Source organism: Anopheles cruzii, chromosome X (assembly GCF_943734635.1).
Source record: "Anopheles cruzii chromosome X, idAnoCruzAS_RS32_06, whole genome shotgun sequence".
Taxonomy (NCBI): Eukaryota; Metazoa; Arthropoda; class Insecta; order Diptera; family Culicidae; genus Anopheles; species Anopheles cruzii.
The window spans coordinates 2,812,810-2,828,139 of NC_069143.1; the positions used below are offsets into that span (position 1 = coordinate 2,812,810).

The following is a 15,330-nucleotide window of genomic DNA, read 5'->3' on the forward strand; positions in this document are numbered from 1 at the left end:
GTGCGTTGAGAACCGAAATTTTTTAAGACACAAAAAATGTTTATACAATTTTTATGCAAATTTATATTTTATTCAAAGTATGTGCCATCGCTAGCTATACATTTCTCCTACTTCTCTGCTAAATCATGGGTTCCTAGACGAAATAATTCTTCGTTTTTTTAAGTTAACTAATTAGTCACCCCATTTCGACTTCCTCGTAGAAAAACGAAGGGCTGCTCTGCCAATACGTGTTCCATCGATGAAAAAGAATGATATTCGGAAAGAACCAAGTCTGGTGAATAACGCGGGGAGAGATAGCAACTCCCATCCAAGTGATTTGATAGTATCCTGAAACATTTTTGCTTTTTTAGGCGCCTGGTGCTTGACTCCACGGCCTACTAGGCGCCTCTATTGTTGATAACAAAACGGCTTATTGGTTGTTTTTCGATCAATGCATTGTTCAAATAAGGCATTTGTTATCAGTAGCGATCGGAATTAACGTATGCATCAGGTTTTAGGAGCTTGTGAAACACCACACCTTTCTGTCCCACCAGAAAGTTCGTTTTTTCGTTCGAGTCCTTCAAGGCTTATTTTTGTAAAGTCAAAATCGCCATTTTGAAATTTTTTAAACCACTCAAAGCACTGCGATCTTCCAAACACAAGTCCCGACAAGCATTTGGTGCGATTCCGAAGCAGTTTTCTTAAACAGGGGCAGAAAAATAATAATCCCCGCAAAACGTCATTTTCAGGGACAAAAGTTGACGTAGTTTAACCCTTTCAAAGATGGGTTGCAAACCGAAATATTTGTTTTTTCAACCTGAAATCATTTACCGGATATCAACACAAGGTAATGATGCATGAACAGCAAAACTGGGAAGTCCCAATCGGCAGGTACAGCTATCATTCTAAAATTTCGGTTCTCAACGCACACACCTAGTAAGTAGATTTTTGATCCCTTCAAGTGCGCCGCTCCGCGGTCTCTGGCTCCAGCTCGAGGCAGAAAGGATCCAGCAAGGGGAAATGCGTTTTCTTACAAATTTTCGCACCGAAATCGGTTCTTCAGAGGGCACAGACCTCGGCTGCCGCGGGCTATGCAACTTATGCCCAATCGCGAAGGATCAACAATCGCCGATCGCCCTTTCCCCAGTCACCTGCAGGGCGTGCAAGTCGGAAGGATTGTCCTCTCGTTAAATGCTTGTCGACACGCGACCCATTTGCGACTTCCGAATCCATCACGTACAACGTCGTTGGCGCATGTTGATCCTTTTCGGCGCTCGGGCGATCCCGGCGACTGCAGCGTTGCGGCAGGCGACGAACCGTCACGTCACGTGACAGACCAAACTTTCTGCACTTGCGGCCCTTGCGGCCTTTGCATTTTGTGGTTCTCCTTTCGATCGATTGTTTATGCTGTGGTCCTGAGAGAGAGTCCACAGTCCGCCTGTCTGTCTGTGTGCGGGGTGACACCCGACAGCCCCGATGGAAACAAAGCCAAGAGCGAGAGCAAAACTAACATAACAATGGCGGTAGCGGCACCGAAGTTGGCCTACTTTGCTGCGGCGCTCTGTGTGTGTGTGTGTGTGTGTGTGCGTGTTTGTCACCCGGAACAGAGGTGTTCCCGGGTGTGCATTGGTTCCCGGGTTTGTTTGTTGCGAGAAGCGAAAGCAGAAAGGACGAAAACACAATAGAGGTGCAAAACAAAGAGCACAAACTCACCGTGCGCGACATTTCCACATTTTCCCGTAACCAGAGAGGGGGGGGGACAAGAGGGCGAGTTGCTTGCTTCCGTTGCGTAGTGTGGGGGGTGTGGTAGGCTTCTGTTTCTAATTTGCTACGACATTTCGGTTTGTTTCAGGTTCGACAACACTCCGGCGGCTCCGTTGTTTTCAAACCCGTTTTGAAACCGCGTCCACACGCATCCGTGCCGGTGTGTGCCGTGCCGTGTGACACGTTGGGAAAGGAGTTGGCCCCGAACCCCGAAAGGAGCGTAACTCGGTCGTACCCGGTGTGGGGGAGGGAATATTTTATCGCCTACCGGAAGCCTACTGCAGGGAGCCTTTTATATCAACATCCCGGGATCAGCCCGGGATGTTGCTTCGCCGGGAGCCTGTGCCTGTGGGTTGTGTTCGGGCCCTGGGGCATGTCGGGGAAGATATCTCTAATAAATTGCAGTTGGTTTAGTGTAATCTTGTTAGCAGAACCCACACACGCGCGCCCGCGCCGCGCTGGCGCTGCCTTAGCACGAGCACGGCACGAGCTCCTTGAAGCATCCTTGAAGCTCCGTCCCGGCCGCCCGTACTAGAGGGGGGGGCACGGAGCAAGGCAGCCGGGTCGGGAGGAGTCGACCATGTCCCTGGGCGTCTTTGTTCTGCGGCCTCCGGCAGACGGCGACGGATGATTGACACCAAATAGATTACACAACAGGGAATGGAAAGGGGGAAGGGGGGGGGGGGGGGGCTGGAGGACCGCGATGCCACCTTCTTTTACTGCTCACACTCCCCACTAACTGCACAAATTACGCGCAGCAAACGGCAACACTCTGGGCTTGTGCCGGAACGAGTCCTGATCTGGCGCCGACGACGTTCGAGGTGCAACCGGAACTAAACGAGTCTAAAACTTGACAATGGAAATTGTAAGCTGAGTGCTCTACCTGTCAATTTTGTCCTCCTTTTTCAGTCCTTTTTGGCAGTATTACCTTGTTTTGAGATCAGGCACAGGATTTCAGGTCGAAAAAAAATTAAGTTTGCAACCGATCTTTGAAAGCGTTAGACCGCATGTCGACTTTTGTGCCTGAACCCCGCGGGCAAAACCTCTGTATAGCTCTCTTTATAATCTCTTTATTGCAAATTATAGAGAAGCGTGTCAGTGAATGAAGCGTTTCGAAACGCTTCACAGTACAATAAAACGCTTCATGGCACTGAAACGCTTCTCTATAATTTGCAATAAAGAGATTATAAAGAGAGCTATACAGAGTTTGCCCGCTAGGAAAATAGCGTTCTGCGGGGATCGTTGCCTTTCTGCTACCTGTTGAAGAAAACTGCTTCAGAATTGCATCAAATGTTTGGAAGATCGCAGTGCTTTGAGTGGGTAGAAATGGCGACCTAACAAACAAAGAGCGTCGGAGGACTCCAAAAAAAGGGGCTTTCTGATGAGAAAGGTGGGATGCTTCACAAACGCTACTAAAACCGGATGAAACCGTTAATTCAGATTGCTGCTGACATTGCTACTTCAGATCGAAAAACTACTAGAATGCCGTGTCTTCTGGTCCGCCATGGAGGCGCCTGCAGGGGCTGCTCAATGACACGTCACCTGGCGCCTCCAAAGCAAAACTGGTTCAGGATACAATCAAATCACTTGGATATCATCAAATCAATCAATCCAAATCAATCAAATACAATCAAATCATCAATCCAGGATACAATCATTCATTTTCATCGCTGGCTGAGTATTGGCTGAGCAACACTTCGTGTCCTACGGGGAAGTCGAAATGGAAGGACTAATTGGTTTGCTTCAAAAGACGAAGAATTCTTTCGTCTAGGAATTTTTCGTTTTAATGTAACAAACATTTGATTTCTTGGAAAAAAAAATCCATTTTCAAGTTTTAGACCTGGTACCTGTACCCAGGGCCAGGGCGGACGAGTCCTTACCAAGAAAGACGGCCCCACCGGAGCACCGTCAACAAACGGTTATCGTCCCGTCCTGGCTCTGGCGGACCATCCCCTGTTCCGGTGGTTCCTCTGCGCGAGATAATCCGTCACGCAAAAATGGTGACAAATTAAAGGACGGATGAGGGTGGCGCAAAAGTGGCACTTCCGACACACACACACACACACACACACACACACACACACACACACACGGGGACCAAAGTGTCCCGAAAAAATTGGCGCGCGCGCGCAAACTTTCGAACGAACGCGCGATGTCCTTGAACGGGCGCACAAAACGAAAGCCACCGCAACGACGGGGACGGGGGGTCCCACACGGGACGGGGAGGATGATCCGGCCCGATCCGGCGGATCCGACGCGGGTTTCACAACGCATCATCATTGTTGTTGGCGTTGGCGTTCGGTTTTTGTATTTCTCCGCGGGGCCGACCAATGGACAATGGCCTCGTTTTCCCGACGGCGGCGGCGACGGCGAAGGAGTTTTCGGAGTGGAAAAATCGATGCACGCGCCACTGCAGTGCGCCAATAGCCGGCACCCACCGGGAGGGACCGGCCGGAGGCGCCGAGCACCGAACCGAGGCTCGGTGCTCCCGGTCCACCTGGCCCCGACCGAAAGCGGTCAATTACGAAAACAAAAAACAGAAACGGCCATTCGACCAGGATAAGAATAAAGGAATGGTGTAAGGTACCCTCGACGCCTGCCGCCCCTCGATTGGGAGCGTTAGGGCCACCGGAGGCGCATCCTTTGGGGTGGACCTCATTTTCTCGTGGACGTTTTAAGCTTAAACTTTGATGAACTTACGGTCGTCCCGGTCGCCAAGCTGACAGTATTCGCGCACCAACCTCCTCCGTTGGGGATCCTCTGCGAATCCTGTTCCATTTGACAGGTGGCCCCGGCTGTTTTTTTTTATCCCAGTTTGGCAGGTAATTCGCACTGTGCAATAATTGGAAATTGATTTGTGTGGGCCCGAGGCCCTGGCCCGAGCATTGTTGTGAGTGTCCTCGTTTTTCTTTTCCCTGTGGCTGCGAGCCTTTTCGAGGTTGCTGGCTGCACTGTTTGCACCTGCACGCCCGGGCGCCCCCAAATGCACCGAATGTGCAACGTAGTCCTTGTTTCTCTCCCACACACACACACTCTCTCTCTCTCTCTCTCGGGTTTTGTTGTTGAGCCCACCCGTCCACCGTCCATTGTGGTATTTGCGCGGCTCGAGTGCGGCGAAGTTCATCTGCATCTCTGCAGTTCCCGTTTTTTTTTGTTCTTACGTTCCCGTGACGCTTTTTGTTTTGGCTAGTAAACGGCAGGATGTCAGAAGGTTTTTTTTCTGTTTTGTTCGGTCGGTGTCAGGACCAGGGCCACCGATTCGATGGTCGGAGATGGCGTTGGTGATTCTGTTGACCCGATTCCCGGCGGTCGCCGGAAAACGGAACCGCGCTCAAGGGCTGAGCAAATCTGGGATCAATAATCGGAGCTAACGCTCCGGGGCTGGGACGGAACCGGAATCCTGGAAGGTTAAAGGTCCGGAGGCAGCGCGATTCGAGCATCGCGTTTATTATTGACCTGCCACCCTAAAAGGTCCTGGTGATTAGGCCCACCTTAGGGCTTAAGGGCACGTCAAAAAAATATATATCCAAAGCCGGCCCACCGGCGCATGATCGATCAATTCTGGCACCCAACCCTCCCCGCCCCCCACGGGTGAATGAAAGGCTTACGAAACGAAACACTCCCAAAAAGGAACGGGAAAAAAAAACCGAACAGGAAGGAATAAAGCCGTTACCGGGCCCCTGACCGACGGTAATCTTTCCGGTCGCTCCACTGCACGTCTTCGGTTCATCCTTTTGCTGTTTTCCTTTTCGGCCCCCTCCCCCCCCCGGGCACAGCGACGTGTCCAGGCCAGGCCGGCGAATCCGTTTTGCCACACAGCGCACAGCGAGCTGATTGGTAATCCTTTCCGTAATCGCGTTGAATTACTTCCGCCCGCGCGAATTATTTCGCCTCCCCTGATTCCCCGATTTTCCCCGCCCCCATCACACCACCAACTACCGGCCACCGAACCACCGACGAGGTTACCGGTGGAAAATAGCGCAAAATTAGGCGGGCGAGTTCCGAAGTTTCTCGTAACGAAGTGCTCGGATTGTGGCGTACCACATCGAATGCACATTGGAAGCACCGACACAGGAAGCAGGTGGGCCAAATGGGTCCAAATGGGCAGGGGTCTCAAGTCCAGGATCACGAGTCGGTAGCTGCCCTGGTGCTCTGGCTCCCCTTGAACGATTCCCGTCAGTCAGATGTTTTGGAACCGTTTTTTCGTTTGTAGTCTCAAAAAAAAGTGGCCGTGCCGTGACGACTTCCGGAAAATTTTACACCCGAGACGGCACGTGTCACGGTCGAAGTCGTCGTAGGTCGTGCGCCCCAAGAATTATCCTTTAGACTCCGTCGTCCCTAATTTTGCGCCAAGGCCCGGAACCCGGCGCGCAAGGTGGTGCCCGACCCCGAGGAAGGGTTTTTGGGTGGCGTGGGGGGTGGGGGGGGGGGAGGAATGAAGGATACCGACAAGGCAAATGTGAGCGGCAAATCAATCGAGCTTTCCCGGTCGGGGTTTTTTGGGATAATTTTGGTCGCGTTTTGCTGTCGGACCGAGGTCGGTAATTGAACTTTGGTACGTTGGACGATGGCGGGCGTGAAGCGGGCGACGATGGGTGCTACGTTCGGCATACCCGTCGATCGGTTCGCCGAAAGGGGTTATTGCCATTTAATTGCCGTCGAATGGTAATGACACGGCGAAGATAACGGCTTGCGTCCCGCGCTGATGGCGCTGATGAGAATGGACGATGAAATGATGTTTTTTGCTCGGAAGTCCGACCCTTTATCGCGCGGGGTGGGGTCGGGGGGATTGGTGGCCTTCCGGGCGCGACCCCCCTTGATTGGGTTTCGATTCCGCCGCCGCAGGTCACCGCTGCTGGCACCTGACCGCGCCGAACCCAAGAAGCCCCCGCACCCCCACAAGAGACTCCTTTGTGGTGTTAGGATCCACTTTTTTCTTTTGCCCTTTTTCGACCCTGCCATCGCCCTGTGAGCGCAATCTTTGCTCTCGAGCGCCCTCCCCGTCGAAGCCATTATATCGGGAAGGGCGTTTGTCAGTTGAGGGATTTATTTTCGCGTGGCCTTAAGCCTTCCGGGTGCCAACCCTCTCGAAGCCGAACCGGGGATGGGGGTGGGGTGGTGGTAGTAGGTGCAAAAAAATGGCGTATTCTAAGCGGGCATCCGGCGGTTGCGGGCTCTGCGGGTGCATCCTTTTCGGCCTCCTTCGCCTTTTTTTTTGTGGCCCAACCCAGCCCAGTTCCGTGGCCATAAAATATCATAATTTCCTCGATCGGAGCGGAATAGTAGACTGGCCGGCCAGGTCCACCAGGTCTCGGGGGACCTGTCTTGCCCTGTGCCCGCCCTGTGTAACGCCATCTGCGCTCTCGGCCCGCTCTGCTCGGTGAGAGAGCGTTTCGAACCGAACCACTCGGACCTCACATCGCAGGGAAAAACTGCGGACTGCGGCACACACACACACACAACGACTCCGGAACGGCTTCTTTGGGAGCTGACGACGAGCCGACCTTTTTTTTGGGGGGGGAGGGGTCTGCACCTCCAGCAGGTTCTTTTAGATTTGCTTCCTTCTTACTTAATGCGCTGCGCTTCACGCTTCTTCTTCTTCTTGGGTTCCTTCGGTTTTTTTGTTGTTGCGAGTTTCTTCTCCGCGCTGGCGGTGTGGGGGGGGTTGCCCGGGGGTTGCGGAGAAATGGTGCGGCATTGTGGGTTTTTTTTTCGGGGGTTTTCCTGGTTTTTCCCCTCTCGTTTGGTTACAGAAAGTGCCATGATGTGCTTGGGTCGACAGGATGCGGTGGCCGGAACATTGCCCACCCCAAAAAGGAGGGGGATGTTCTGGTTCTGGTGGGGGCAGGGCAGCGATTGGCCAGTAAATGGGCTGATGCTTGGAATTTTGTTGCGGAGACGCTATCTGGGCCCCGTCCACTTCCGACCACCATTACGATCCCGAGGGAAAGGATATTGATAAACGGAACGGGCGAAAGCGGACACTGCGGCCCGCTTTCGGAGAGTCGGCAGGCAGGCCAGAACCAGTGTCCCCGGTCCCGGTTTCGTGGCAAGATTTCGTACCATTTCATTAATTTCACCTGACGCAGACGGCAGGACGACGCCGGTGGATGAGCCGGAAGTTTATTACGTTCGCAGTTTTCATTCGACCCGCAGCTCGAACCCGGACGGGGACAAAAACGGGACCAGGTTGGGCCTTTTCACCAACTAAGGCACAGCTCCTCTAATTGTCAGAACATTTCGACTGTGGATCGCTCCGAACCACTCCGAATCGGGTTCTCAATCGTCGCCCGGAAGGTCGTTCAAAGGATCAAGTCAGGCATCTAAAGGGTGGTTCATTTATGATCATTTATGATTTGGTTATACAAAAAAATGGCTGAATATTTTTAGATGCTTGAACATTCATTCGAAAGGTTAATTCATTACATTTATGTATAAAATACAATTTTGGTTGCAGAAAATGCTGAGAAGCTAAGAACTTGGGCGGCATTCGGTTTCAACAGGACGACCAGCAACCATTGACGACCTCAAGACCCAAATTCAAGTTGATATTGCCGAAATAGGACCAGATACAACCGAAAATACTAGGTGTATGCGTAAAAAATCGGGATTTTTTACACACAAAAAACGTTTATAAAATTTTAATGCGATTTTCTATTTTATTCAAAGTATGTGCCATCGCTAGCTAAACATTTCTACTATCTCTCTGCGAAATCATGGATTCCCAGATGGAAGAATTCTTCGACTTTTAAAGTAAATTAATTAGTCATCCCATTTCGACTTCCTTGTAGAAAAACGAAGGGCTGCTCAGCCAATACGTGTCCCATCGATGAAAATGAATGATATTCGGAAAGAACCAAGTCTGGTGAATAACGCGGGGAGAGATAGCAGCTCCCATCCAAGTGATTTGATAGTATCCTGAAACAGTTTTGTTTTTTGGGGCGCCTGGTGCTTGTTGCCACGGGCCACCAGGGGCCTCCATTTTAAAAAACTGGAACGGCATTTTGGTCGTTTTCGATCAATGCATGGTTCAAATTGATCACTTGTTGTCATTAGCGATCAGAATTAACGTTTTCATCAGGTTTTAGGAGCTTGTGAAACACCACACCTTTCTGTCCCATCAGAAAGTCCGTTTTTTGGAGTCCTTGGACGCTTTTTTTTGTAAAGTCAAAATCGCCATTTTAGAATTTCTTAAACCACTTAAAGAACTGCGATCTTCCAAACACAAGTCGCGACAAGCATTTGGTGCGATTCCGAAGCAGTTTTCTTCAAGAGGAGCAGAAAAATTATAATCCCCGCAAACCGTCATTTTCAGGCACAAATGTTGACTTAGTTTAACCCTTTTAAAGATGGGTTGCAAGCCGAAATATTTTTTTTTTTCGACCTGAAATCGTTTACCTGATGTCAACACAAGGTAATGATGAATGAACAGCAAAACAGGGAAGTCCCAATCGGCAGGTACAGCCATCTTTTTAAGTTCCCGATTTCCGACGCATACACCTAGTATACTCAAAAATAGATCGACCGAATGAGCTAATGCCAAGCCTGCCGTGGTGAACATTTGACCAAAATTGTTTTACATTAAAAGAAATTAAGAATTAAACTTTCAAATAAAAGTTCAACCACAGAAAAATATTCAGCCGTTTTATTATATAACCAAATGAATATAAAGATCATAAATGAACCACTCTTTAATACGAAGGCCATTGGCGGGTCGAGAGATCGGCTGGTGGATTCGGTCTTGGTGGATTCATTCCGCAATACGGACCTCCGTCGATTGACTCGTCGTATCGCAAGTTACTGCGCCCCGGCACCGAGAGGGCGATGACTTTTGGGCACAGACACTTCCGAGAAGTGGCCCCACTCGTGAGCCGCAGGAAGATATGATGTGTATTTGATCGGGGTTTGGAGTATGGCATCGAGTTCGCGTTCACGCACGGCAATCGCCGTGCGATTTCGGTCTCGAGAGAAAACATAGAACTTTCGCAGCAAGGTTTACGACGCCCGGCCTCGGCCATCCATTAGGGCGCGAGCTGTGTCCGGTTTATGATGCGACCTCCGACCTCTGTAGTGTGTCCCAAACTCGTCGGAATGTGTGGACGGAAAGTGCTGCCATAAACGCGAACCAGACAGGCAATTCCAACCACTTTCTTTATGAGCCCGTCCCGGTTCGGCCCGGCATCTGTCAAAAATATGTTGGCCTAACAGCCCGTTGTCCAGCACTTGCGGGGACGACCATCCGATGCTTTGCTGCTCGACTTCTCGATGGCGAACGCGGCGTTGGTCTGTACTTGATTGTTAGGCTCGCATGGGGGTCGCAGGCGAACTGCGTTTGATTGGTGGGCCAATCGGCCGATCGGACAAGGAGCTACTTGAAGCCCCCCCCCATCTCTCGGGGTAGGCATGAGAAAAATGGATGAAGCAGAGTCAGTGACATGACAACCGGCTGCTTTGCTTGTCACTTGTCTGGGTACGGCCGATCCGCAGGACCAACCGGGCTCTCGGTGCTCCTGTCAGTGACAGGCAACGGCAATTAAATGTATCCATATCATGTAGGCACGGCTACCATTAGTGATGTTTGCTTCTTCCTAGTTTTTGTGGCACATCTTCTGTGCCACAGTCCGCCTCATATTCGCTTCCAGCTCGGGACCGCTCGTCTTCATTTGTTTGACAATTGTTTGCCGCTCAAACTACGGCAAAGATCGCCCGAATCGATGGTTTTGCTGCTGCGTGGCAATTTCCGTGGCTCACTCACGGAACATCGCCACAATCACCTGGTACCGCGGAACGTACCTTGAGAGCTTGACAGCGCCGAAGTGACGGACACCACAGAAATTTACCCTACATTAGTCGAATGATAATCGAAGGCAGGCAAAACTTACCAATTTCAGCCAAATGTTCGTGATGAGAAGCTGGTTCTTTTCGTCCTGCAACGAGACATAGGAGACGGCGAAAGAGCAAAGTTAGTGTCGATCGATTAGTAGGGTCTTTCGCAGGTTTCGCAACCAACCCACGCTCCCGGACAGATCCCGATGATTAATTTTCGTTTCCTGCATTTTAAACTTTTCCCAATTCGGCGTACAGAGAGAAAGCAAAAGATTGAAAGTGGCGGAGAGAGAGAGAGAGAGGGAGCACCATCATGGCCGCCGGCGCACCGACCGATTCCGACCGCGTTTGGTCCGCGTCCTAGTCTTTGGCGAACTCAAAAATGTCACCAAATTCCCGAAGGTGGCGAATGAGTGAGATAAATAGACAGAGAGAGGGAAAGAGAAAGAGCACAGCCATAGAGGAGTTGCTGAGGCTGAGGAATATCGTCGCAAACTAGGCGAGTCAACCTTCATGGTCAAACCCGATTTTTTTTTCCCGAACATATTTGCTCATAAAAACTAATTAAAACCATATTGTCGACCGCCGAGGCCGAGGCCGTGGTCGAGCGGGGTGAACGCTAAGGTTAGCCAGCTAATATACCGAGCAGGAGCGGGTATTGGAACGGGGAAACTGTGTGACAAATCAAAATCACGACGAACGCTGGCCGCGGCGCGGCGAAAACTTATTAAAACGAAGGTCCCTCTCGGCACGGCGGACGCGCCACTCAGGATTCCAATTTCGATTTTTGTAGCTGTGTGTGTGTGTGTGTGTTCGATTCCTTCAAAGTTTTATAAGCCTGGTCTTGCTGTTGGTACACACGCTTCGTATGAACGTGTGTGAAGTTTCATTTCAATCTGTGAATTCATTCTTTATTTACAACTCATTTAGCATCGACGTGTCAGAGTATTTTTATTTTTGGAAGGTGAAAAATTATGAACGAATGTTGAGAGTATTAGGTTTATGACTTAATTCGTGCGGTTTTACAATGGATGGTATTACTCACTAAATGTCACATTTTTAATTTTTTATGATTTTTTTAATGAAATATGTGTTTGACAGCTATTGTCATTACGCATATAACGCAGTATAGATTGTTTGGTAACAGTGTAAACAACACCTCTTTTAAGCATCTGAAGATAGCTTGCAAGACCAAGAGTGTCAGATGCAAAAAGAACTTGCAGAAATGTTAGGAGTAGACCACACGACAGTTTCCCATCGTCTGAGTGCCATAGGACTGATTAGAAAAATGTCTTATTGGTTCCACATGAATTGAAAAAAGAGACATTGACAGAAGGAAAACCATTTGCGAATTTCTGCTTGCACGGCAGAAAAGAAAGGGGTTCTTGTACCGAATCGTCACTGGTGATAAAAAGGGGAGTTATTACAAGAATCTTGAACGCAAAAAGCCCTGAATACAGTGTGATGATCCAGGTCCATCGCAACCAAAGCGAAATATTCACTGTGGTGGGATATGAAAGGTGTGGTGTAGTGTGAGCTTTTAAAACCTAATGAAATTGTTGAAGGACAACCCCATCAACAACAATTAATGCATTCGAAGCAAAGCTTTGTCCATAAAACGACGAGAATGTGATAAAAGACATGATAAGCTGATTTTTCAATACGACCCGTCATCGCAAAACCGGTAAAAATCTCTCTCGAAAATGTCGGATGGAAACTGTTAACCCTCTGTTAGCTGTAGTATTTGTTCTCTTACATGAGTAACGATTTGGCAGCACAGGAGTTAACTTATTATGAAAGTATTGAAAATAGCGTCTCTGATTGGAAAGCTGAGGAAAGTTGAGAAGTGTTATCGACACGGAATCGAGGAACTACCTAAAAGATGGGAGAAAGTAGTGGCTAGCGGTGGCCAATATTTTAAAGAATTAAAAAAAACTTTGTTAAACAAAATAAATCGTTTTTGTTGGGCAAAAAAATCGTAATTATCAATTCAAGTTCCTGATACATAAGGACTGTTCGCCTTCAACGAGTAAAGTTAAACTATGGGTTGCTGAACTTAAACTCGGTCGTAAAAGCCTTGAAGACGATCCACGTCAAGGACGTCCAAAATCAGCAAGAACACCTGATATCGTAGCAAAAATTACAGGATAACGTATTGGAAAACCATCCAGTGGCTGAAGGAGACCTAAAACAAATCATGCGTGGAAAGCGTTTTTCATCAAATGATAAGCTCATAACTGTGCTGTGGAAGCCTATTATGTTTCCCATTTAAACCTGGGGGGGATCTTCGATTGATCTGGACCCTCCAGAGTTTCGACCATCTCGCTGAGGTGCGTGTGCCTCGTTTCGGTGCATCCATTGACGCACCACACTCCAACCCTCTGCTGTGGCTTTAAGTGGCTGAAGATGACTCCCCGGCTCCTTACTGCCCGGATCCCGGAGGCGCTGGTCTCCGAATTCTAGACGGACGTGACTTTAGACCGAAAATGTCTAATCAAGATGTAGGATTAATGGTGTGCCAACGAGCGCCGGGTACCGGCACCGCAAGCGAACCTTGTCACGGTGTAGTCGGTCGCCGGTCGGTCGCTGGCCGAACCGCACGCAATCCGTTCTTCTCCGGCCCGGCCGGTTGCGGTTTAATCGGCAACAGGCCGGCCTATCGAGCTCCCGGCTCCGGAAGTGGCGAAATATTGCGCGCCGTTTGTTGGATCTTCCTTCCCGCCGGGGGGTTTATGCTTTATGCTCAGTAAATCGCCCATCTACAGCCGCGCTCGGCTTCCCGTCACTGCTGCTGCCGCTGATGAATTTTCTCCCGCTCGGCTCGGGCCGATGAAGAATGGAGCACGTTTCCGGTGCCCGCGTCATTGTGTTTGCGGCCGTTTGGCGAGTAAAATGGGTACGTGGCGCACGTGGCGTCGAGACGCATCGTAACGCATCGCATCCCCTTTTTAGCTCCCCCGCCTGGGTGGGTGGGTCGTGCTTTAATTAGGTTTCTTCATGTTTCAAATTAAACCGGCAGGCAGGGACGAAAAACTGGGGGGAAAAAAAACCATCGGATAGCCGCTTGCTCCGTGTGCCTCGGTGCCAGGTTCGCGAACGAAGTGGCGAGGCACTAAAACCGGGCTCCCGGAAGGCCCGATAAGTGGCCGAGAGAAGCAAAAAAAAAAGGACCAAACGAAGTTGGGCAAATCGTTGGGTAGCGAAAGCGCGTGACATCGTTTCCTTTTTTATGCTGGTTCTGTCTCTCTCTCTCTCTCTCGCTCTCTCTCGCTCTTGATCTCGCACCATCGAAAGGTTAATTCGAGTTAAAGATGAAGATACTGCTGTTCAGCTTCCGTTCCGTACCCGTGCGACAAACGCAGTGAGGCCAGCCGCGCGAGGCGGAATGGAGAGCAGCGGTAGCGCCGTGCCGTGAAGGCGAATCGATCGAAGGACCGCCACGCTATCTTGGTGTCCTTGCCTTTGCCGGGGCACCCTAACGGAAAGTCAACAAAACAACAGCCTTCGTTGGGACTTCGTTGGGAGCGGCCCAACTCTGGGGTGGCTTGAGGCGAAACTCGGGGAGTGTTGGTCCGAGGTTAGTGTTGTTGAGAAACTGACGCAAGGCGGCATCATTTGTTAAAGTTTTCCCCGCGTCCCGCTGCCCCCAGGCCACAACGCCGGGGCCAGGACTTTTGCTCATTTTGGTCTCCCTCTCAGAGTCGGGCGTGTACAGGCTAACGGGAACTCGACCAGCTGACGATTTGATCCCGTTCTCGATGCGAGAAAGAGCAAGCTTTTCGGGTCCACAGAAACGGCCACCATCAGTGAGGGGGTCTTGAGCTAAGAAATCTGGAATTTCGGCCACGGCCAGCTACAGCTAGCAAACACTCACTCGAAATGCTTTGCACGCTTTCACCGGCTCGGACACACAAACTCCTGCTCCAACAATATCTCGGATTGAGGAGGATTGCAGGGCATCTGCAGATCTGAATTCAAGTGCGCTGCATGGAACTAATTTTTCTACGACTAAATCGCCCTCAGCATCAGGAGCTCGAATCGGGCAACCGAAGCCTGATCGGGCATTGCATTGGGGGCAACAAACAGCACTGAGCGGCCTTCCTGGCGGCTGTCTACGGATCACCACACGTTTCGGAATGGACATTTCACGAAAACAATGTTCTCGACGGCCGGGTCCCGACGGCAGCGGTGGCTTAATTAAATTCTAGAACTCTGCCGCCACAAAAGCTGTCTACCTGACCGGTCGCTGATATGCCCGCCGACACGCTTCGAAGGGGGGCGGGCGAGGGCGAGCATAACTTCCTGGTCATTCTGGCGCACTTCCACGGGCAGAACCGTTTTGGGCCGGAGAAATATATGAGTCAGATATTCGGGGCATTTGCATATAAATCAGGAAATATGCATTAAGCGCAACATGCCTCGGTCTCGGTGTCTCGCCCAAAAGTTCCGTGCTTGCCTGGTGTTCGCAGAAGTTCGTGTTCGTGTTCCCAGTTCCCTGGCCCTGACGTCGCGCTCGACGCTGAGCAAGAAGACTTCGGGCAGCAGACGAGAACGACGACGCGGACGACGACATGTGGCCAATATTTGGGAAGTGTTGGTTGCGGTTAGCCGACGTTCCGGTTACGTCGGGCGCTGTCAGGGCAGGCCACACATAATTAGACTGCTGTTGCTGCTGCTGCTGCCATGCCAAGGCGGCCAAGTCAGGTCAACTTTAATCGAAAAAGCTCCCAAACCTGTCCTGCTGCTACCCTGCTAGTTTGA

The 15,330-nt window shown here is 50.5% G+C and overlaps 1 protein-coding gene across 1 annotated transcript in view; it reads right to left on the reverse strand.

Annotated features, from left to right (window-relative positions):
• LOC128277307 (neuronal acetylcholine receptor subunit alpha-7) overlaps window positions 1–15,330 on the reverse strand; it is a 55,006-nt gene that overhangs the window by 23,578 nt on the left and 16,098 nt on the right. Inside the window, exon 3 of the mRNA XM_053015755.1 lies at window positions 10,626–10,670. Coding sequence (XP_052871715.1) covers window positions 10,626–10,670 — 45 coding nt within the window. The remainder of the gene's footprint in view (window positions 1–10,625; window positions 10,671–15,330) is intronic.